This window comes from Anabas testudineus, chromosome 11 (assembly GCF_900324465.2).
Source record: "Anabas testudineus chromosome 11, fAnaTes1.2, whole genome shotgun sequence".
NCBI lineage: Eukaryota > Metazoa > Chordata > Actinopteri > Anabantiformes > Anabantidae > Anabas > Anabas testudineus.
The window spans coordinates 5,784,921-5,805,701 of NC_046620.1; the positions used below are offsets into that span (position 1 = coordinate 5,784,921).

Consider the following 20,781-nt stretch of genomic DNA (forward strand, 5'->3'; position numbering starts at 1 on the left):
TGAGCGTCAGAAAGACTGGATACCACCCCGAAGGATCAACAGAACTGGGTGTTGCCACCGTGGGCTGAGGACTGGCTCAGAAGAGGACTACTAAGTAGATAGACAGAGGTCAACTCCTCCCAACCTCAGCAACAGATAGCATGGCTACAGCGAGCACCTCAGGGCAGAGCACCTTCGGGCTCGGGAGGAAAAAGAAGAACCCTGGACTCATGGATCAGATTAGCAAATTCTTTGGAGGAGACAAAAAGAAAAGGAGCAAGGTAGGAAGAATATTTCATTGTTTTTAGCTGAACAACTCCAACTGTCCCATTAAACTAAATTTAAAATTTAATTATTCTTAACGTTGAATTTAAAATCTCAAAACACAACTTTGTGTTTGCTTTTAGTGATTTTAGTGCAGGCACAGTATTCATTTGATGGTTTGTGCAACATTTGATTGCACTTCATCTTCAGGCCAAACCCAAAACTCAAGATTCGAATTTTTGTTTAACCATATAAATGATCATCATCCCTGTTATTAACATTAATCATAATTTATAATAATTTCAGTTTCTGCACATGTTTTTGAGCTCTCTCTCTCTCATTCTTACTTATTTTATTTTGGTTTGAGCCTTTATGCTAAAAGACTAATTAAGCTAGAGAGAAACTGAATAATATTTGACTTGTTGCATAATCTTTTAAAGAACTACATTACTTATGCGGTACTGTACTGTCTAATTAAATATTTTAACTTCTATGTGTTGTGCAGATTTGTTATGTTAGTGGCAGCATTGTCCCCAAAATGTGAATTTCAGCATCTCTAAGAATCTCATCTTGGTTAGAACCTGTCTTTGAAGACGTTATCTTCATGTTAACAAAACCTTTTCACTAGTTTAGGCAGCTTTGTTCCACCATTACTCCCACGCTGTTGCTTTGAGTCTTCCAACATGGTGCAGGAAGGATAAACTCTAATATTTCCCCACAGTGAGGCTGTGAGGGGATAACAGGCCTAAATGCAGGTGCACATTGCCAGCATGGTGCAGGCGGTTTGTAATGTCATCCTGGCCCTGAGCTGCAGACAGAAAACCTCAGATAAAACATCTTTGATTGAAAACCGAATACTCTGACGGGAGGGGGCCTCGAGAGTCAGAGCTGCTCTCAAGCAAACTCATTTTATCCAAGCCTCTCACAGTGGTTTTTAAAGTTTGTGCTTAGATGTTGAACTTTATTTGAATTAATAAACTAGAAAGACAAAAATAAATGCACATTAATTAAACCAAACTGATGAGCTGTCAGTAGAGCAGACAGATGTCTGGGGTTGTTCTGAAGGTTATGTTGACTGCACTTTTCATCCACCCACAAAGACACGATATTTGTTTCACACTGAGTGAAAGTCTGTCCTAATTTACACCTGACAAAACTTTCTTTAATTCATTCAATTTGATTAAATAGAACAGTTTTAGTCCTTTCTTGTACTTGTCACCTATTTAATTTAGTTTCCATTAGAACCTCAACACTGTTAAAATCAATGTATTTTATTAGTGCAGGCCAAACTTCTCTATCACACAGAATATACTGCACAAAAAGATGTTTTATGTCGGTTTGAATTGTGCGTTACTTAACTATATGATACACTGTACTAAACATACATCTGCAGTTACTGTACTTTACTTCTGCCGATGCTCCCAGGGGTCGTTCCGGGGTCACCTGGCTTCTTCACCGCAGCAATCCTCCAGTCGCCGTCGGACCAATGAAAACGCTGTGGTGCATTTCTTCAGGAGCATTGTAAGTTTCTTAAACTAAATGGTGAAAAGTGCACATTGTAGAAGTCATAATATAATTGATCAAATTCATTCATTATGCTATTTTTGTTGAATCATGCTAACATTTTAGTTTTTGAGCTCAACAGTGGTTTAAATTTACTGAGAAATCATCAGGAGTTGCATGAAAACAAATCAATTTCATACTGAACACACCAATTTCTGCCAAACTACACTGTACAAGTGTTTCTGTTTGATTTGCTTCAGATCAACTCTTGTCACCAATAGTGTGGCAGCGGCTTGAAATAGCATAGTAAACTGTTTTTCTTCCACTCCCTCCCTGATTACAAAGCTGCACGACTCCTTCATTTCTGATAAAAGAGGATTTCTTTCAATCAGCAGCTCAACCGTTTGTTTATTTCAAGCATGTGTTCTCTTTTCCTGCCCAGCGCAGTCAGTCATTCTGTTGTTGCTTGATGTTTCTCAGGTTTCCTCACCTCGTCCTAAATCCAGGGTGAGTTTCCGTTTTCACAATATCTGTTTCTTCTTATCATCCCAGAGGTGTAGCTGCAGAGTGATGGTGCAGAGATGCACTGATAGTGGAAAAGTGTTTAGAGTTCGATCACTTTTTCCTTTGCTTCTCTAAACTAATGTTTTCTGCTCTTATACACTGGACACCTTAAGGCCACTTCTGATTTTGGTGCAGGTCGGTGGTGATGTCTAAACAGACACCCGCTGCAGCATGTGGTCACTGCCGCCACCCTCCACCCCTAATCTGACACACGAGGAGATAATAAATAAATAATTAACCAAGAGACTGCACAGCATTCACTGGCATTGTCTCATTTTTGCAAACAAAAATAGTGCAGTCACACACACTAACAAAATTCAGATTCTTTGTCCACACTAGCACATGTTGCATGAGGATGTCACCGAATGTTAATGTTTAGCAGGTATAATGATTATCTAGTTTACTATCTTAGATTTGTGTGTATGATACGTTTGTTAATTAGCAATAAAACTGGACTAGCTAATTAGCTAATTGATCATTTTGCTTGATAAAAGTGTCAGGACATCTTCAAAATCAGTAGGGTTCATCCTCTCAGGAACATGAATGTCAAAACAAAACTTTTTAAACATTTTAAAAAGGTTAAAACTCCAACAACACTGCAGTGTAAAGAATAAGTATATTGCTGTGCCAGCGTGTTTTACACAGGCCCCTGGCAAAGACCACAAACTGAAAGAAGTCCCAGCAGTAAAGTTGTTGTTAAACTGCAGGTGTTGCTGGAGTTTGACCTTTTCAAACATGACAGTCTGTACTCATGACAGAAAATGAAATGTCCTACATTCAGTGTTTGGCACCTGTAGGGTGGAGGTAATCTGTTTATTATCTTCTTTTAATTGACCTTTATTTACCATCAACATTTTGCCAATTCAAAAGTCCAGAGATGCAGATAAGGACTATTTACCATCAGAGAACGATCTGACTAGATGAAATATTGACCCACATTAGATGCTGGTATAGTTTACCAGCAGGTTTTATTTACCTCCATATAACCATCTAATGCTGGAGGATTCTGTTGAGGCGGATGCAGCTGGCAACACTCTCTCATTAATCTCCTCTCATCATGTCACTGTCTGTTTCTTTTCCATGTCCAGTGGAGAGAAGTCTTAGGATTGGTACGTCATTCAATCTTTTCCTTCTCCAATCGAGCAAAAGACCCACTGTTGATTGCACCGCTGCTTGTGTGTGTGTGTGTGTGTGTGTGTGTCTATTGATTCTATTTACGACTGTCGAGAGCTCCTTTGGAGTGTGTTCTTTGTCTGCAGTGCACCTGTTACCTAACCTTCACATTCGCTCTGTCTCTTTGTCACTTTGTGTTTCACTGCTTTCCTCCTTGAAGAAAAAAAATGTCTTTTCTACTCAACAACCTGGAAATCAAGATTCATTGAAACCAGTTCTGATACCCCAGCTTCTCTATACAGTAACTAAAAGGCAAATCGTGCATACAGGGAAGATTGGTGCCACAGCAACTCACTTTAAATGTTGACGGATTTATTCATTACTGACTAAAGTATTGGCTTATATGTAAATTACTACGTTTTCATTTCCTCCCCTTCTTTACTTTAATCCAGAGTGACTCGCTGCTTCTTGATGACTATGACACTGCTCAGCTATTTATGAACCACAACCGGTAAACATTTTCTCTTAGGACCTCTTGGCCTGCACCTGCTCCTTCCCTTCCTTCTCTGCCTCTTCACACCTCTGTAACACCTCCATGTCCTCTCTGCCAGAGATGACTCACCGATCCATCTGTTTTGGCTTCCCACCTTCTCTTTCTCGTCCTCGTCCGGCGACTGTGGACAGTCACGTCTGTGTTTCATTTGACAGTGATCATCATGTGTCCGTCAGTTCATCCATATTCTTTCCCTTAAAGGTTGCTGCTGTAGAAATAATCTTCATGTTTTCTGTTCTCATGCTATTTTTTCAAAAGAGAGCAAACATAGAAGGGAGACAGCTTGTCACCATTGCAAAGAAACCACATACCTGCACAATACAGTAACACACTTAAAGAACATAGAACCTTTAGAACATTGTTTATGATTTCTGAAAGGTCAAAGTATTGTTATTGTTCATAAGGGAAATTGAGATCGAAAAGGTCGATCAGGATGCAGTTAAAGAGAATAGATGATAAACACAGAGACATATGTGCAACATCTCCAGACTGTGTCGTATCTACAGCTTTATTTCTAAAAGATGTATCTTTGTTGGATTTTTTGTCTGTGACAACAGCAAAAACTGTGATTTGAGAAACTAAACATTTAGATTAACGACAGCATCTTGTGCTCTGAGGTAAAATGTGTCTCATCTCATAAAGAGAAACAGCCCATCAATGTAAAATGAATTAAACGTCTGCATAAAGGTTAAACAATGACCAAGCAGCCGACGTGGTGTAAGGCCATGGCTTCAGGTCTCCATCTGTGCTTAAAGAGCATTTTTTTCTAGGCCTCGACGCCGCGTGCCGAGAGCACAAAGTCGCCGGTCAGAAGACGCAGAGACCAAAGCACACTGTCCAGAATCTTCAACCTGGTGAGCTTTACCGCACACTCGCCTCCTCGTTTTCCTCCACATTTTCTATTCTAATCTTATAAAACGGGACCTCGTGAACACTTTTTCCTGTCTGTGTTTGCCCAAATGCAACAGTGATGCTCTCATCAGAGATCAGTGAGTAATAAAACAAATACTGATTTCATGATTTTAGTTTGAATACTTCTCATTCATTTCATTCCATCAACACGCTGTCACAGTAGCCTCTCATCATAATAAACTAACACGCTGAGGAGCAACATTTCCATTTTTACATTTATACTTCGTGTAAACCTAGATTCCTCATACACACTGATTTTCGTTCCTGCAAACGCCGTCTACCTCGAATCATTTGAGGTTTTATTTTCAGTGTGGATTTCCTTAAAACCCAATAAATGTGATTTATCTGACAATCAGACTTTGATCATCTCTGGGGATAGAAAATATCCTTTTCTCCGTCTTCTCATCGTCCTTGTCCTCTCCTCTTCAGGGAGAAACCAAGTCCCGTCCACCCCCTAAACGCTGGAGCACCATCTTCTAAGCTCTCCACTGAGGACCAAACTGCAGATTCAACACCAATGGGACAAGATGAAGGAGCAGACACAGATCTGCATGCGGCAGACTCACAACCTCAAGAAATGTTAACCCACTAACTCAACCCACTGTCTAGGGATGTAGACAGGATCTAGGGTCACCGTGCCAGTTTTCTTTTTAATCCTACTTCTAAGGAGATCACGTGTTAGTCATTATTTAGCTGTTTAGAAGAGGTTTAGTCTCGCTTTTAGTCAAATATCCTACTGTAAAAATCACATTCAAGTATCTTGGTGCTAGTGTCTCCTCTTTGCTGTCTGAGGTTAGTTCACGGCAGATGTTTTTCTATTTGTCTCCTGTCGCCTGCGTTTTTGTACACAATGCCGCTCTGTGTGTCTCGCTGCTTTTGAGAAACATGACTCACACACCAAACAGCGTTTCTTTGTTTTTGTGTCATTTGTGGAATCCAAAATGGAGCGTGATCCTGTTTGTGCTTGAGTGAAACGCATGTGGCAAAGAAATGCATTTGAAAATACAACTGGGAAGCTTCTAAGAGTAGTATGGAGTCTAATGTTGTTTTTATTTAACATTTTACTTTCCTTTAGCCTCTGTGTGATAAATAAACATGTATAATATGATTTGTCCAAGTCTATGAAATGAAAAGAATAAAATGCCCTTTATAGATGCACTGTTACGTAACAGAAAACATAAATAAACTACAACTGGTCTGCTGTTTCCCTCATGTAGTAGTGTAGCACCTGCAAGTATCTCATGTGTTGTAAGTTTATCAGTTTGATCTTAAATTAAGTTTTGGATTTTAATGTTATTTGTGCTTTATTTAAAAGATGAGTATTGATGGCGAGATTGTAAGTGGCTCAGTGGTTTAAGGCGGATGCAGCAAGATGGCACGAGTTTAGTCATGAAGAAGTGTTTGTGTGACACATAATTGTAATTTTTATTTTGTTCATAATAAATTACAAGGCTACTCTCATATCTGTTTGTATGTTCACTTTAATTCAATAGGCTAAAGCAACCTAAAGGTTATTGACACATGGTGTTGCTACAGGAATAGAAACTGATACTGATGTAAATTTGTTTTTAATGTTCAGCCTAAAACAGAAATAAACATATTTTGCCTGCTCATTGTGAAGTATTATTGAATGTTTTAAAATCTCTCTTGTCTTCATGTTCTTGATGATTTATGGCTTTCTAAGGCAAAACAGTATGATAAACATTTACAAATGTGGAAGGAAATAGCTTAGCATTTTGGAAAACACACAGATTTTCACTCTTTCAGAGAGATAAGAAGATGAATACCATTCTCACATCAGTGTGGTATAGACAGAGAAGCCAGAGGAAACGGACAGCTATAGGTGATCATCATCAACCAGTTAAATTACACTTAACATGCTCGTCTGTCCAGACTCATAAATCCATGAGTCCAAGTGTGTGTTTGTGCCAGAAGTTTCTAATAAGACTTGTTGACAAGAACATGAAACATAGATACTTCACCTTTCACCTATGACCACCAAAATCCAAACAAGACAACAGCTAACAATGAGATTAGATTCCCGTCAATACTCAATACTCCCATCAACAGAAATAACAATGAGCTAAAACTTCAACAATTAGCACAGAACTTCTCTCTTGGTTCAAATGTTTCTGGGATAATTGGCGCAGTTTTCCTGTGCTCAACACGTTTTTTTAGCCTACAACGTGTATTAAAATCTGATCAGATAAATACCCAAACACGTCATTTTAAAATGAAATGATAATAAACTGTGCAGTTCCTCATACTGTGTCATAATAGAACTGGCTACAATACAGTGTCATATGTAAGGTCTTTTTCTCCTCTCTGTAGTTATTTGAATGTCAAAGTCTAAAAATCTCTATAGGCCGCCCTGAACGTACTGACTTCAGTCTCTCTTTTTACAATTAATGAAGGACACTTTCTTCAAACACTGCTTCACCATTGTGCTGCAAGAATAGCTCCTCTAAATAGAGCCAGAGAGTTCTGGTGTGAGACGAGCTGTTCTACAGTGACTTCCAGGAACACGCCTCAACGTTCTAGAAGGATCCACATCGTTCTATAACAAGCCCAGTTTTCCAGAATGAGTCACAACCTAGCACAATCAGTTAAAAATCCAAACTGTTTTTATTACCAGATATATCAAGGCTTCTTCTTTCCTTTACATAATCTTCAGAAACATCAGTATGTCACAGAAAACGTGTTCTGTTTATTTTCTAATACAGGTCGATGGCAAATAATTTATGTGCAAAATGCAAAATAACTTCATCTAACCTCAAAACAAGTACATTCATAGCACTGCTTGTTAGCAGCTAAACCACGGCCACAAGTGTTTTATAGGGAATGCAACATGTTTTCTGAATGAATGACGAGCAGCATTTATTAACGGAAACTGAGCTGCACAGAAGTGGCAGGGCTGGACGTCTCACATCACAAAACCAATTTAGTTAACGTTTTGGAATGATCCTGATTTTGCGAACACACGATAATCTTTCTCTAACCTCAACTAAATTCTGCGAGTGCCTGACAGTAGTAACACTACTGTCACAAAATCTGGATGTTGCACTGCAAGACTGGATATTTGGGCAGAAAATAAGTATGCTGTCGTGAAACATATTACTAATAAATTTAGTCCGTGTTTGCAGCTAAATTAATTAATAATAACAATCATAATTTATTATGGTACTAGAAAACAGTTACTTTCCCTAGGAAACATACCTGCAGCTGCAAATTAGTTGTAAAGATTCATAATTTTTAAGACATGTACTTTTGTACAATTTACAGCGTCACTTCACAAGAACTAAGCCAACGTGATACTGCAAAAATGATAAAGGATCACTTGAATGAAGCATGATTGTTCCTTTTTTTCTATAGAGTGCACATAAAAAGGCTAAAAAAAAAAGCAGCTGCTCAAAGAAGCCTTCACTGATTTGTGCCCACAGACTTTTTAAGTCATGATGCAGTTCACTGTCTGTCATGTATGTATTTATGTACATACTGTTAAGTGCTGTAAACCTGTTTCACATCGATGTTTAATTTCCACTAAAACTGTCATTCGCCTCCTCTTTAAAAACATGACTACCAGCGTCCAAATTCTGTGACTGACTTCTCAGCTCATCCACAATCCCAGACACACTGCCCAACAGTCCGCTCATCCTGTCCTCCATCTCACTGCGAAAATCCACCTCTTCCACTTTCACCTGCCCTCCAGTAGCGAGAAAAGCCTCCCCTTCGTCAAATCCATAACTGTAGCCATCCTCTGTATCGGCCGCGGCAGTGCTTGTGTTGTTACTGTTAGCTGAGGAGCTGGAGGCTAGTCTCTCACATCGAGCCTGATGCCTGAGGAAACTGTCTCTCCAAATGACTTTCTTCCCACATAGACTGCACTCGTAGGGCCTCAGCCCTCCGTGGGTTTTAAGGTGCTTGGTTAGGTGGTGCTTCATCTTAAAGGACTTTGTACAAACAGGGCAGCCAAAGGGCCGTAGATTGAGGTGCTGCATCTTCACGTGCCGGTCACGCATACTCTTTAGGGTGTAGGCTTTACCGCAGTGACAGAAGTGGACTTTGCCTGTGTAGGGGGCACCAGCAAGGGACACTGAGGATGATGAAGACGGGGTTGGGGGTGAAGACGGTGGCGGGAAAGCAGCAGAGGAAGGGGACAAATGGCGACTGGAAGTGGAGGCCAAGGAGCTCCCCTGTCCCACGCTCGTGGAGGGCCAGTTCACCTCGGAGCCTGCTGTGGTGAAGTCAGGAGAAACAGGCACTAAAGGTCTCTGGGACACCTGGCCAGTGCCGTCCTCAATCTCATCATACGTGGTTCTGCTAAAGGTTCCTTCTGTGAAACATTCAAAGTCAACATCCTCTTCTTCCTCATCTTCCTCCTCATCTTTACTGCAGCTGCCACCCTCTCCTTCCTGTGGCCTCTGCTCTTGCTGAGACCAGGGACTCGCCTGCCACTGCTGCCGGGCTGAAACCGAACAGGACAGACCTGGACCTCCCTCACCTGTTTGACAAGCATGAACACTGGGCACGTCTGAGGACTGATCACTTCCTACCAAATCTCTCTGCACCTTTTCTTTTATCTCCTCCACACTAATCTTGCCTGATGCTTGTCCAGGTTCCTCATTCTTGCTTGAAACATGGTGGAAGGCTGCTGAAGAAATGTCAAAAAAAAAAAATCACAGATTACTTAAATATTTGCATCAAACAGTACATTTATGTAAAACCATGGTCACTGAATGAGAATGGATTTTACTTTATTCAGTCGGTCACTAAAATCACACCAGCAGATTAAGTGAAGACATTTTTAGCTTGTTAGCTATTGTCAATATATAGAGAATATTGCATTAACACTATTGTGAGTGTAGTAAAGCTAAAAAAAAAACATTATTTCATTTAGTTTATAGTAGTTAGATCTTGTGTAAAGTAAAATGAGGATTTTGTGTCTTACCACAGTCTCCTATTTGTCCAAAGCCTTCCTTCATCTCCACCTCCTCTTCTCCTACTCCTTCATCTGCCTCAATCTCTCTTTTCTGGTTCTTCCTCTTCTCTTGTGTCTCATCACTGTCCCCACTCTCTCTATTTTTATCAGTGCTCGTCAGTGCTCCCCGCTGCTGAAACCTGACTTTCTGCTTTAATGCCTCGCCCCCCAGGAACACCCCGTGGTGCCGGCTATTGTGGCCAGGTCCATCATGTGAAAAGTGGCTGCTCTTGGCATGGTTTGAGACCCATGCCTCCCCACAGCTGGCATAATCATTCTCTGTATAGCCAGGGAGGGTGTCCAGTTGAGAGTCTGCTAAGTGCTGCGCTGATGTGGGACGTGGTCGCCCCCATCTAGGAAACTGCTGTGGGCGTCTCCATGTTGCTAAGGGAGGCAAAGCATCAGGCTTCCTCTCCCTCCTCCTTCCCTCTCTTTCCAGGTATAAGCAGTCAGTGCTGCTTGGGGACTGCTGCCGAGATGCTGTTCCTGGATGAGCTACAGTGGCCTCTCCAGTGGTGACTTCTGCTGGTGGCCGGGGCCTCTTCAAGATCTCAGTGCATTTGTCCACAATGTGCCACATCTGAAGGAAACTTGCCACAGTGACATAGTTCACAATGTCATCATGCACAATGCTCAGCTGGCCTGTGTAGGCAGAACTCAGAACACTCTCAAAGGCCACAGGGTCCATAACTGAGGGCAAAGAAACCGTTGTGACGTTCTTTAGTAGCACCTGTTGAGACACAGGTCCAAAATGTATGCATCTGCACAGGAATAATCAATCATGTTTTACTGCACATTAATGTAAGCATCTCTACCTGATCATGGAAGTAAGGTGAGGATGCAGCAAGCACACAACGGTGGGCCCTAAACACTTGACCTTGCACCTGGATGGAGAGGTCACACAGCCTGCCCTCTTCCCGCTGGCGGTTCAGATTGTCCAACACAGCCGCACGGGCACCAGGGAAACACACCTGGACAGTCAAACCAGCTGGAGCTGCAGAAGCACTGCAGGTCGGGTCCATGGTCACACACAACTAGACAGAAAAGGAAAACACAAGTTACATAAACAGATTAGAAGAAGAATAACTAAGGTCACGTCTCTATTTACATGAATCAATATTATATTTTCCTTCCTATTCCTTTCCCACAGGTTTCTACATTACTTTGTACCTGTTGCTTCTTTTAAACCAGTCTTCTGCAGTTCTTGTACCATCTCTTCTCTCTCTGCATCATACCTCCTGCATGATAAAAGCACATGTTTTACATGTTCTACTTTTATAATAGATATAACGTTAGTTATTTTACAATATTTGGATTCTGGGGGGATTTTATACTGGGGGTCAGTGAAAACCAAACTTCCATTTACCAGAAATAAAACACAACTATAAAATAAAAAAAAGCGTTGCTAGTTACCTGCATTTTACCTGTTATTTATCATCTCCAGTGTGAATCTACACAAACGTGTAGTTTGCACATTGTGAGCTAATGATCTGTGATAAGAAGAGAGCTTCCATCTAATAACAGTTAATGTTACACTTCGCTAGTTAAGCTAACTCAATGTTAGCATCCCAATCTATGAAGCCCCTAGTTAAAGTGGCGCCTCACATAAATTGGTAAAAGGCAGATTATAAAGCCACACAACCACTTTCTTGTATTCGTATTATTAGTTTATAACGTTACGCTGTAGCTATCCCATCCCTGTGTTAGTTAGCTTGAAGCTAACCAGCAGTGGCAATGTAGCTAACGCTAGATTAACTCGCTAGTTAGCTAACAGTTAACATTAGCTAGCTTTGTACATTACCTTTGATATGCAGCTTGCAAGTATGTTGAGCTTTTTACATTTATAGTGGACGTCGACTGTCATTTGCAGCACTACATTATTATTTTCCCGTTCAAGATACAAAAACCAATTGCTAGCGTGTTCACAAACGTCAAGCTAGCTAGTGAAGCCGTTGGCGGAGCCGATGCTAGCTGGTTGAACAGCATCAGCATCCTCACACAGGACGTGAGTTGAGATGTTATGAAGTGTCATCGCACAGGCTGCAAATAACAAGCGTCTATCTAGCGACACAAAAGCTGGATCATCACAGTACAGGCAGTTAATAGAAATGATTGACTGATGCGGCTTCTGTTGACAGAAGGATCCCATCATGGAGTCACCCCGCCCCGCAGGAGCTCCGTTAAAGGGCCAGTTCGGCCAAACATCACCGCTTTAACGCAACTGTAAAATACGTTTATTTGTCATTAAATGTGCTGTGAACGCGGGGTGCGGCTTTCCACACTCGGCATATATCACTGTAAAACCAGAGGCCTCCTCCGTGCGGGAGCAGTCACACGCAGCATCTGCTCGGTCGCACACGCACACACGCGTTTTACCGCAGTGCATCTGCAGCCTCGTCTGAACCGAGCGACAGCGGTGCCGCTGTGGCGCAGGAAGGATCACCGTCCTCTGTGCACGGGACGGATTTATTATTATTACTATTGTTGTTTTTGTCTCGATTTGACGGTTCTGTGTGCGCCCACGCAGTTTGATCTGAAATGCCAGCACGACCGAAGCATCTCCACTGCGAGCACGGGGTCAGGAGATATTAGATATCAGAAGTTATTTCCACATTCAGCTGTCAACGCAGGAGGCGACAGCACACGCTTTTTGTTCCTCGGAGATTGGAGGCCTCTCCTTTTGGACAGTAGGCTCTGCATCCAGTGATCCGATTGAGGATCATTATCTTTATAGCATTAGATGCATTAGATTGATCTATTAAATATTGGTAGCGTGTAGCCTGTAAGAGGTAGCCATTTAATTATCCTAATAGCATGCAAATTCATTATATATGCACTGCCATGTATGCAAGTGTATTGTAGACATTAAGTCAGTAGCTGGTGTTTTGCACATTGTATAAATACAAATTCGTGTATGGTTTTGATAAAAGAGCAGAGTATGTGGCCCCATGCAGGTCTAATGTTTGCTCTGTGCATCTCACATTAGGACCTCAGGGACAAAGATAATCAAATCTCAGGTTGCTGATCTGGGGAACACTGTGAGTAGCCAGATACCTTGATTGTTTCATATGCTATTCCATAATTAAAAGCAGACGACTATTAGCTCGGTAGAGCTCTACTGGGTGCGCTGTCTGAAAAGCAGCAATAATTTCTGGCAATAAATTCTGCAACCAAGAGGAAAGTGTGTCCGCCCTGAGCCAAAGAACTGACCCACTAACAGTAGGACTGTTAGGACATCGTAAACAGATTTAGGTGTGTAACAGAGGCCTGTTGACAGATGCATTTTGCACTTTACAATGCATGACTAGCTGGTAGCTCACAGGCACAAACTGGTATTTTACTGACGCACGGCTTTTAACACTTACAGCTCCAGTGTTGTGAAAATATCCAGTCAGTTCTTACAAAGTTGAAGGTGCCATAAGGGTCACTCAGAGCTTCAACAACAATCTTTCAGCGCTCCACACTCTAGCACTGGTGTTAAAATTTGGACTCTGAGGCTCCTTGTCAAACAAAACAGCTACTTTAACATCCGGTGAAATGGCAGCATTGCACCTACTGCTCCTTTCTCTGCTCTGTGTGCTGTTGGGTGAGTTGAGCTGATTCTTTCTATCTTCACATTTTCTTGCTACATCATTTTAAACCACAGTAATGATTGCCTGCCTCTCTCCATTTTTAATGCACAGTGTACCAGTGTCATGGGGCTTGCGTAGAGGTGGACTCTGACACAGAGGCAGTGGCAGGAAAGGGTTTCAAACTAGGCTGCATCTCCTGCAAGAGGAGGAGTGAGGTGTCTGGCACTGCCACCGTTGAATGGTACTTCAGGGCCAAAGGAGACGCAGACTTTGTTCACGTGAGTGCAAGTTTGTTGAAGTATATTTATAATGCAACACAATATGCAGTACAGGAAATATTTTGTGCTTCTTCAGGATGTACCAGCATCTGTAACATCAAACACAAGCTATTTATATATGTGCAGACCAAGCTCCTTTGCTTTCATCTGTCTCTACCCCTCTCACACACATAAGTATGTCGTCATACACACTTACTGACCTTGATCATATGAAAGGATCCAGTCCTGAGTTCATTCCAAGGTTCAGATGGAATCAATAGTAATATTTTACACCACAGAGGTCATTAAAGCTCCAAAATGACACACAATCCTGTGCTGGATTCAGTATGATGTATTAGTATCTGAATTTGGAATAACCTCAATCTCTCGGTGGCCCTAGATCTATAGCTACAACGAGTACGGCCCCATCATCGAGCACGAACAATTCCTAGACCGCTTGGACTGGAATGGGACTAAAAGGAGCAACGACATCCAAGATGCGTCAATATACCTGCTCAACGTCACCTTCAATGACACTGGCACCTACCGATGCTTCTTCAATCGCATCCTCTTCTTTGATAACTATGAGAACATCAGCCTCGTCAGCAAGGTGATCCACCTCTCCGTGGTGGCTAAAGGTACGATAACATCAACTGCTAATACTAGAGTGGAGTTCCTGTATGTGGAGTTTGTGGAAGAAATGAGACAATTTATGATCAAAGCAGCGTAATTTAAATGTCTTAATCTTTAAACCTTTAAAGAAGTAAACAATCTTTTCATCCTACATAGTGAAATCAATGAAGATGTTCTAATTTATAGCGTTTAATATGGAAACAAGTAAATTGTTCTTTGTCTAGTAGTAGTAATTTGTTTTAAAAGGCAAATTATGTTAAAGAAAAAAAAATCTAAGTTCCACAGGTTCAGCCTACTATGAGTCAGTGTTTTTCAGATTTTCTGCCTCTGTCTGTGCAGCCACCAGAGGAACGGCTTCCATAGTGTCCGAGATCATGATGTATGTGTCCATCATCGGGCTGCAGCTCTGGCTCCTTATAGAGATGATCTACTGCTACAGAAAGATAGCCGCAGCTGGGGAAGAAGCATTACGAGAAGCTGCGTAAGTATTTTTTACTGATTGCCTTTGCACGTAAGCCTCATGACACGTAAGACTCGTGTATCCCCACTTTAGACACTGTGTTTCTTTCTTAATGGAAAACCTTTCAATTGGATTAGACATTTAAACATATTGAGTGATCAAGCTAAAAATCATGCTGCCGTTCTTCAGTAGTGTTACAATCTTACAGAGATATGTTTGTAGTTGAGCACATAGCTGGGTTGAGACTTTGTTACACATTCATTTATAACACTGGAATCTTTTGCCATAATGTTGTAAAGTATTGTAATTAGATTTAATACACTTATTTCTGACCATGCAAATTCATACCGACGTGTTCAAAACTACACATTTGATGCAAAAATGACACTTTATTCATTTAATATCATTAAAATCAACCCTGTGACATAAACTTCTACCTTTGCAACATCCTCTCTCTTTGTTGATGTGTCTGTCTTCTAGTTCATTTTACGACTTTCACCGTTTCCATCGTTTTTGTGTGGTTTCATGTGTTTGTCTAACATCTCAAACTTCCGCTGTCTGTTGTGTTTCATTTTGTCTCTTTCATTCTGTCCTCATCCTCTTTCCTAGTCAAAACCAAAACCTCCTTCCTGTAAGTGAAAAGAAAAAACTAAACTTGTCAACTAAGCCATACCTGTGTTTTTATATTTCCATCCTTTTCACCTATGTCAAAGTGATGAAGTGAATCATTTGTGAATTCTTAAGAGTTTTTTTTTTTTCTGTTTTCTTTCCAGGAATGCTGAATATTTGGCGATAGCCTCAGAAAGTAAAGATAACTGTGCAGGGGTGCAGGTCGGAGAATAGTGCAGGTATGTTGTGACCTGGTCAACTTAGCAGCTGCTAGTAAGAGGGGAAGTATCAGAAGAACTATCGGTACCAAATTCTTGTATCTGAGCTAATACCAAAATATAAATTCCTGCCCCATTAAATCCATTAATAGCGTACATGCTGTCTCTATCTTCAGGATTCTTCCATGGATTAAAAACATCCTTCCACCCTCTCACCTGCATGACGACAGCTTGGGAGGAAAACTCCCCCACACTCCTCATCTCAACTCTCTCATTAACCTTTTCTTGACAAAGACTGGATGTGACGTACAAAGAGAGCATGGTGCCAGCACTGTATATACGATTCTGCGTGCAAAAGCATGTTCTGCACTTATATGCATTAACGAGCCACATTATCAAAAGCATAAGCTGTAGATACAGTATTTCTTTAAGAACAGGCAATCATACATTTATATACAACGTAAGCAGGACTATGGGGGTCTGTTAGTTTAAGATGACTGTAAGAAAGCTTTTTACCAAATTGTCACCACCTAATGTACAAATAAGACACACCATGTATGGTATTATTTATAAAATAGATTGTCATGGACTATGATGAACTGTCTTTCCAGTTGCTAGTTGTACATTAAATAAAACCTTAAGATGTACTAATAAAAACTGAGAAAATACAAGTGATGGAAACGTTTTCTGTTTATGGTATTAATAGATATCACCCAAGGAAATAACAATGCATACAAATTCCATTCATGTTTTTTTCATTTTATTTTATGTAGAGGAGGTAATCAATCTTTGTGTTTTTACATAAACAAAACTCTTCAAGAGAGCTAATAAGGCGTTATTATAAAACAACATCACTCAATCAGGAGCAAAGAATAGTTCAGCTTTTAGGGAAATAGTGGGTTTCTTTCTCAAAGGTTACATGAGGTCAACTATGCTCTAAAGTTAAAGCTGCATGACACAAGAGTGGTATCTGCTCATCAAACCTCAAGGAGGTGAATAAGTAAGTATGAAGCTATAGTCAAAACTAGAAGCAGGTGGAGACAGTAATTAATATCATCTATAGTATGTTGTCTATTTATAAATAGACAAACTGATGAAATAACTATTTGTGGTTTGAGGGGGGGTAATGCACCGTAATGATTTCATAATTAACATTTATCCATGTCTGCCCTATGTTTCTGACTTTAACACAGTCTGTGAGCAATGATAACACAATAGGTCTTTCGTGGTGTTAGTAGGCATACAGTATGTTTTCACTTTGAGTTTTGAACTTGCAGCTTGTCTAGGCTGTTTTGCTCTAAGCTGCAGCTACATTTCCCAATATGTTAAACTACTCCTTTAAAGTCACTGACACCTCTCATTAAAGTGTACATTCCTAAAGTCGTAACACGCAGTCCGTGCCAGGATACTGAGGCAGGTTGAGCTTGTATTTCCTCTCCAAGCCTGGCGGCACAAAGCGGCCTCCCAGGAAGTGATATCGTCCTCTGAACAAGGAGGCAGATTTCTTGGGAGCAGTCAGAGAAATGAGCATGTCAGGCTGGAGTCCGTCTGTGTTCCCCTGCTCCACATCCCACCCTTTAAAACACACAAACAGGAAGTCACTATCAAGCCCGGTCGTCTTCTTCACGAGTGAATGAGCACAGTAATGAATGATGACAGTTTGCTCATTAATCTTACAGTAGTGCTACAGACAAGGTCACAGAGTCACAGCAATCAATAGTGTTCTTCCTGTGGGGAGGAGTCAATCTAATGCTAATCCAGTAGATGTATGTATTCCCTACATTAGTAAGGATCATCTTTGATGTACCATAACATCAGGTTTAGATAAAATTAGCTGTTGGGTGTCAGTTTTTCACAAGATTAAAATACACCAAGATGATTGAATGTAGGTTTCTCTTTAATTTAAATGCATCTTATTCTCCTTGTAAAGTGCTAAATGTGTGAGTACTGACCTGAAGGGATATCGATGCTGGCTATGGGGACTGTCGTCTTCTTCAGCACATCTAGGATGGAACCAAAAGGCTCTCGCACAGCTCCCTTGAAGCTAAAGCCAAAGATGGCATCTATAACCATGTTATACGCCTCATCAATCACTTTGACCTGTGAAGAGATATTTAGCCAGAAATATTAATAATCTGTTATGTGGCCTTAAAAAACAATAAATGTTCAATTCTTACTGACACAAAGTATAAATGCAAACAATAATACAGTATATGTAAACATTAGACAGTCTGTGAAGCCACAGATGCAGACTCTACATCATTAATCATCACTCACATGTTTATTGATTATTACTGTGTCCCCACAGGCTCATTAATTTCATTATTCATTGAAACTAAAAACTAATTCAGAAAGATCGAATAATGTCTAATTCAGTGCTTGACAGCTTGAAATAAAAAGCACTCCTAAAAACAGCACGCAGAAGAATTTTAAAATAAAATGCAGTGGTGAAGAATTTTCTTCACCGCTGAAGAATTTTCTTCACCGCTGCTGCATAAGTGTTTAACACCAAACCTCAGGCATCTCAGTCAGGAAAGGGATCTCCATTTTCTGGCACTGTGTGGTCAGGCCCTGAAACAGAGGTTTGTTTGGCCTCTTTGGGTACAAGATTGTGGGCTCATAACCCTGCAAGAAGACACACAAGAAAAAACATTGGTGGACAGTAAAATAGTTAAAAGAGATTATTACAGACAGCTGCCACTGAGGGCTTATTTAGCAAAATCTGCCCTTTGGTGATTTTCTGTTAACTGTAATTAAGTCACAATCACGTTTAAATATGAACTTACTCCATTACTGATAAAAGTCCTGCATGCAAAATTACACAATATTAGCAAAATGTACTTAAAATAACATGGGAAAAAGTATTTGATACGTTAAAATATAGAATAATTAGAAGTTAAAGAAACATAGAATAGAAATACTTAAGTACAAGTACCTCAAAACTGTACTCAGGAACAATACTATTTAGTTAGATTATACCACTATTGTAGGTAACTCACAAAGAGTTTAAGATGTCTGGCACAGACTAGGCCATCGCCTCCGTTGTTACCTGGTCCACAAATCACCAGCAGCGAAGGTCTGGCTTTGACCAGAGAAGTAAGTGGATATGCCTGCAGAAAAAAAATACATACATAAAAAGCAGCACAGCACTGCATCACTTCTGGTAATTACTCAAGAAAAATGTTGCTAAAGATGTGAGGACAAAGTAATCAGATTATTCCTCACTTCAGGCAGTAATAAGATTTAGACATATCTGTGTGTTGTAAATGGAAAAGACGATTTCCTGTTAACATGGCTAGACTTGATGGAGGAACCCAATAAGTTAAAGATCTTAAAGGGGCACTGTAAAGAAAGATGAAACGTGTTTTGGAGAAATAAATTATACAGTGCCGCCCTCAATCAACACCAAATGGATTGGTAATCTTTTATCTATCCTCCCTTCTTTTAATATTTATTTATTTCTTTGTCTGCTGCACTAACATGTGTAATAGGTGCCATAAAAGGGTAGAAGTTAAATAAGTTACAGACATTTGGTATTTTTGCATTAAATCGGTCTGAAATAAGAGTTTTGTATGTCACTTTACCCGTGTGATGGCTGTGGCACAACTGAGTCCAGCCAGCTCCATCAGCTGGTCCACACTGAAGCCGTACTCACTGAAGAGCTCCTCGTCTATTTTCTGGGCCTCCTCTTGCCTGTGGAGCAGCTACAGTTCAGTTTGGACACACAGACAGTCTGTATATTGTTTTACCGCATTTCTGGATGAGATATAAAACCTTACCCGAGATATTTAATGGTCTGAGCCATGGTGGATGCTGGTCTGCTACTGAAACAGTCCTTCTTGTGGGTGTTAGTTGCAGCAGACAGCGGGCATGTCCCTGGCTGAGCGAGGACAGCTGCAGCTCGGGACGTCACCAGGAAGCCGATCCCAAACAGGGCACGCACACTCAACATCCAGGTGGATCCACCTGTTCCAGTGCTGGAACAGAAAACAGCAGAATCTAAGGTGAACTGAAGGAAAAGCGTTCCCACATTGATCCAGCAACTTCAGGAACTGAAGACTCCACTAAAACAACTCCAGTGTTTATGTCTATTTTCCCATGAGTTAATACTCTGCTGCTCAGTCTGATGCTGATGTTCATGTGTCTTTGCTTCCTCCATCCACATGGATCCAAATACATTAAATACGAAACTCCAATTGTTTCTCCAAATATAACCAATGTAAGACTGGTGAAGTCCCCCTTTAAATGGTTGAGAACTTTTTAACTGAGTTGACGCAGTGTTGGTATTATTTTATTGAACTGACTCTTTTATATTCATGTTTCACACAGCTCCACCTGTCTCACCTGTCCTATTTACATGACGCCTCTTCACTTTAGCACAAAGCTAACTTACACCTGAGAAGCATGACAGACATTAAGGCTTGTTATTATTATTGTTTATTGACTTACAGTTTGTTAACGAGTTAAATACTTGAAAGATCAAGCTGCACTTGAATCTGTCTTCCTGTTTACTAACGTCACGGGCCGTTAACTAGCTAACTAGCTAACTTAGCTAAGTTAACTTTTACGTCCTGCTGATTGAACGCACGACAAAATCACAACACTCACCAAATATTAACAGGTTTTTCTTTACACAACGTCACATGCACGTCTGTCCTAAAAGCAGTAAATGACACAGGGTTAATAATTTACTGGTAACTTGGTAGAAAACACGCAGCTACACCTGCAGCCCAGTGGCACCAACTACATCCGGGTTTTTTAAAAAGTAAAAGCACAGCTTTCATGTCAAAATAAAAGCCTGACCTCTGGAACAGAGAGTACTACAGTAACAGACAGTGGTGAGTAGTTATTGTACACTTTGTACTTAAATGTCCCCTCCAATAATTAATAATAAATAAAAGACACTTAGATGTTTATTATGTTTATTTAAATTATCTAGTTTTGAATAAGAAACTGTCTATTATTGTTATGCACTGACATTATTATCTGAAGCTGTTTATAAATATTTTTTTTAACAAAACATTTTTGAATCTTCGATTTAAGTTAGACACGGTCACTCCACTAAATTAACCTTAATTCTAAAATGAAGGTTAAAATTGGTTCTTATAATCAAATCATTATTGTTAATGAAGAAAAATTAGGCAGATTTCTGAAAACATGTTTATT

General features: G+C 40.4%; 4 protein-coding genes across 7 annotated transcripts; 2 read left to right on the top strand and 2 right to left on the bottom strand.

Moving 5' to 3' along the window:
* On the top strand, positions 1-8,262 carry mbpa (myelin basic protein a). Of its 3 annotated transcripts, XM_026347404.1 has the most exons (7): positions 1-260; positions 1,669-1,764; positions 2,227-2,253; positions 3,399-3,419; positions 4,747-4,830; positions 4,945-4,965; positions 5,318-8,262. In XM_026347404.1, the coding sequence occupies exons 1-6, from the start codon at positions 141-143 to the stop codon at positions 4,945-4,947; spliced, it is 351 nt and encodes a 116-aa protein (XP_026203189.1). In that variant the 5' UTR covers positions 1-140; the 3' UTR covers positions 4,948-4,965; positions 5,318-8,262. The 3 variants fall into 3 exon arrangements, with proteins under 3 accessions (XP_026203189.1, XP_026203188.1, XP_026203190.1); XM_026347403.1 differs by lacking the exon at positions 4,945-4,965; XM_026347405.1 differs by lacking the exons at positions 2,227-2,253; positions 3,399-3,419; positions 4,945-4,965.
* On the bottom strand, positions 5,549-12,089 carry zbtb22a (zinc finger and BTB domain containing 22a). Of its 2 annotated transcripts, none has more exons than XM_026347392.1 (5): positions 11,668-12,089; positions 11,037-11,104; positions 10,682-10,900; positions 9,837-10,596; positions 5,549-9,536 (listed from the first exon to the last, which is right to left on the bottom strand). In XM_026347392.1, the coding sequence occupies exons 3-5, from the start codon at positions 10,886-10,888 to the stop codon at positions 8,419-8,421; spliced, it is 2,085 nt and encodes a 694-aa protein (XP_026203177.1). In that variant the 5' UTR covers positions 10,889-10,900; positions 11,037-11,104; positions 11,668-12,089; the 3' UTR covers positions 5,549-8,418. The 2 variants fall into 2 exon arrangements, with proteins under 2 accessions (XP_026203177.1, XP_026203176.1); XM_026347391.1 differs by having other exon boundaries at positions 5,549-9,539.
* A 276-nt stretch (positions 12,090-12,365) lies between these two features.
* Positions 12,366-16,290, top strand: scn1bb (sodium channel, voltage-gated, type I, beta b). The gene is made up of 8 exons (XM_026347402.2): positions 12,366-12,553; positions 12,853-13,118; positions 13,234-13,452; positions 13,550-13,716; positions 14,096-14,333; positions 14,668-14,809; positions 15,562-15,636; positions 15,792-16,290. The coding sequence occupies exons 3-7, from the start codon at positions 13,404-13,406 to the stop codon at positions 15,629-15,631; spliced, it is 666 nt and encodes a 221-aa protein (XP_026203187.1). The 5' UTR covers positions 12,366-12,553; positions 12,853-13,118; positions 13,234-13,403; the 3' UTR covers positions 15,632-15,636; positions 15,792-16,290.
* Positions 16,291-16,353: 63 nt separating this feature from the next.
* On the bottom strand, positions 16,354-20,354 carry naxe (NAD(P)HX epimerase). The gene is made up of 7 exons (XM_026347401.1): positions 20,224-20,354; positions 19,395-19,592; positions 19,200-19,308; positions 18,615-18,725; positions 18,130-18,240; positions 17,568-17,715; positions 16,354-17,190 (listed from the first exon to the last, which is right to left on the bottom strand). Exons 2-7 carry the CDS (start codon positions 19,565-19,567, stop codon positions 16,991-16,993), a joined length of 852 nt encoding a protein of 283 aa, XP_026203186.1. The 5' UTR covers positions 19,568-19,592; positions 20,224-20,354; the 3' UTR covers positions 16,354-16,990.
* Positions 20,355-20,781: the final 427 nt, after the last annotated feature.

Bases quoted from the DNA above. Each gene is read 5' to 3' on its own strand.
- mbpa (XM_026347403.1), top strand. From the start codon at position 141: ATGGCTACAGCGAGCACCTCAGGGCAGAGCACCTTCGGGCTCGGGAGG. The intron at 2,254-3,398 runs GTGAGTTTCCGT...TTCCATGTCCAG, and splicing joins CACCTCGTCCTAAATCCAGG to TGGAGAGAAGTCTTAGGATT. The intron at 4,831-5,317 runs GTGAGCTTTACC...TCTCCTCTTCAG, and splicing joins TGTCCAGAATCTTCAACCTG to GGAGAAACCAAGTCCCGTCC.
- zbtb22a (XM_026347391.1), bottom strand. From the start codon at position 10,888: ATGGACCCGACCTGCAGTGCTTCTGCAGCTCCAGCTGGTTTGACTGTC. The intron at 10,597-10,681 runs GTAGAGATGCTT...GTGTCTCAACAG, and splicing joins CACCTTACTTCCATGATCAG to GTGCTACTAAAGAACGTCAC. The intron at 9,540-9,836 runs GTAAGACACAAA...ACATTTCTTCAG, and splicing joins TGGACAAATAGGAGACTGTG to CAGCCTTCCACCATGTTTCA.
- scn1bb (XM_026347402.2), top strand. From the start codon at position 13,404: ATGGCAGCATTGCACCTACTGCTCCTTTCTCTGCTCTGTGTGCTGTTG. The intron at 13,453-13,549 runs GTGAGTTGAGCT...TTTAATGCACAG, and splicing joins TCTGCTCTGTGTGCTGTTGG to TGTACCAGTGTCATGGGGCT. The intron at 14,810-15,561 runs GTAAGTATTTTT...TTTTCTTTCCAG, and splicing joins GAAGCATTACGAGAAGCTGC to GAATGCTGAATATTTGGCGA.
- naxe (XM_026347401.1), bottom strand. From the start codon at position 19,567: ATGTTGAGTGTGCGTGCCCTGTTTGGGATCGGCTTCCTGGTGACGTCC. The intron at 19,309-19,394 runs GTAAGGTTTTAT...GCTGCTCCACAG, and splicing joins CAGACCATTAAATATCTCGG to GCAAGAGGAGGCCCAGAAAA. The intron at 17,191-17,567 runs GTCAGTACTCAC...TGTGTTTTAAAG, and splicing joins CAGCATCGATATCCCTTCAG to GGTGGGATGTGGAGCAGGGG.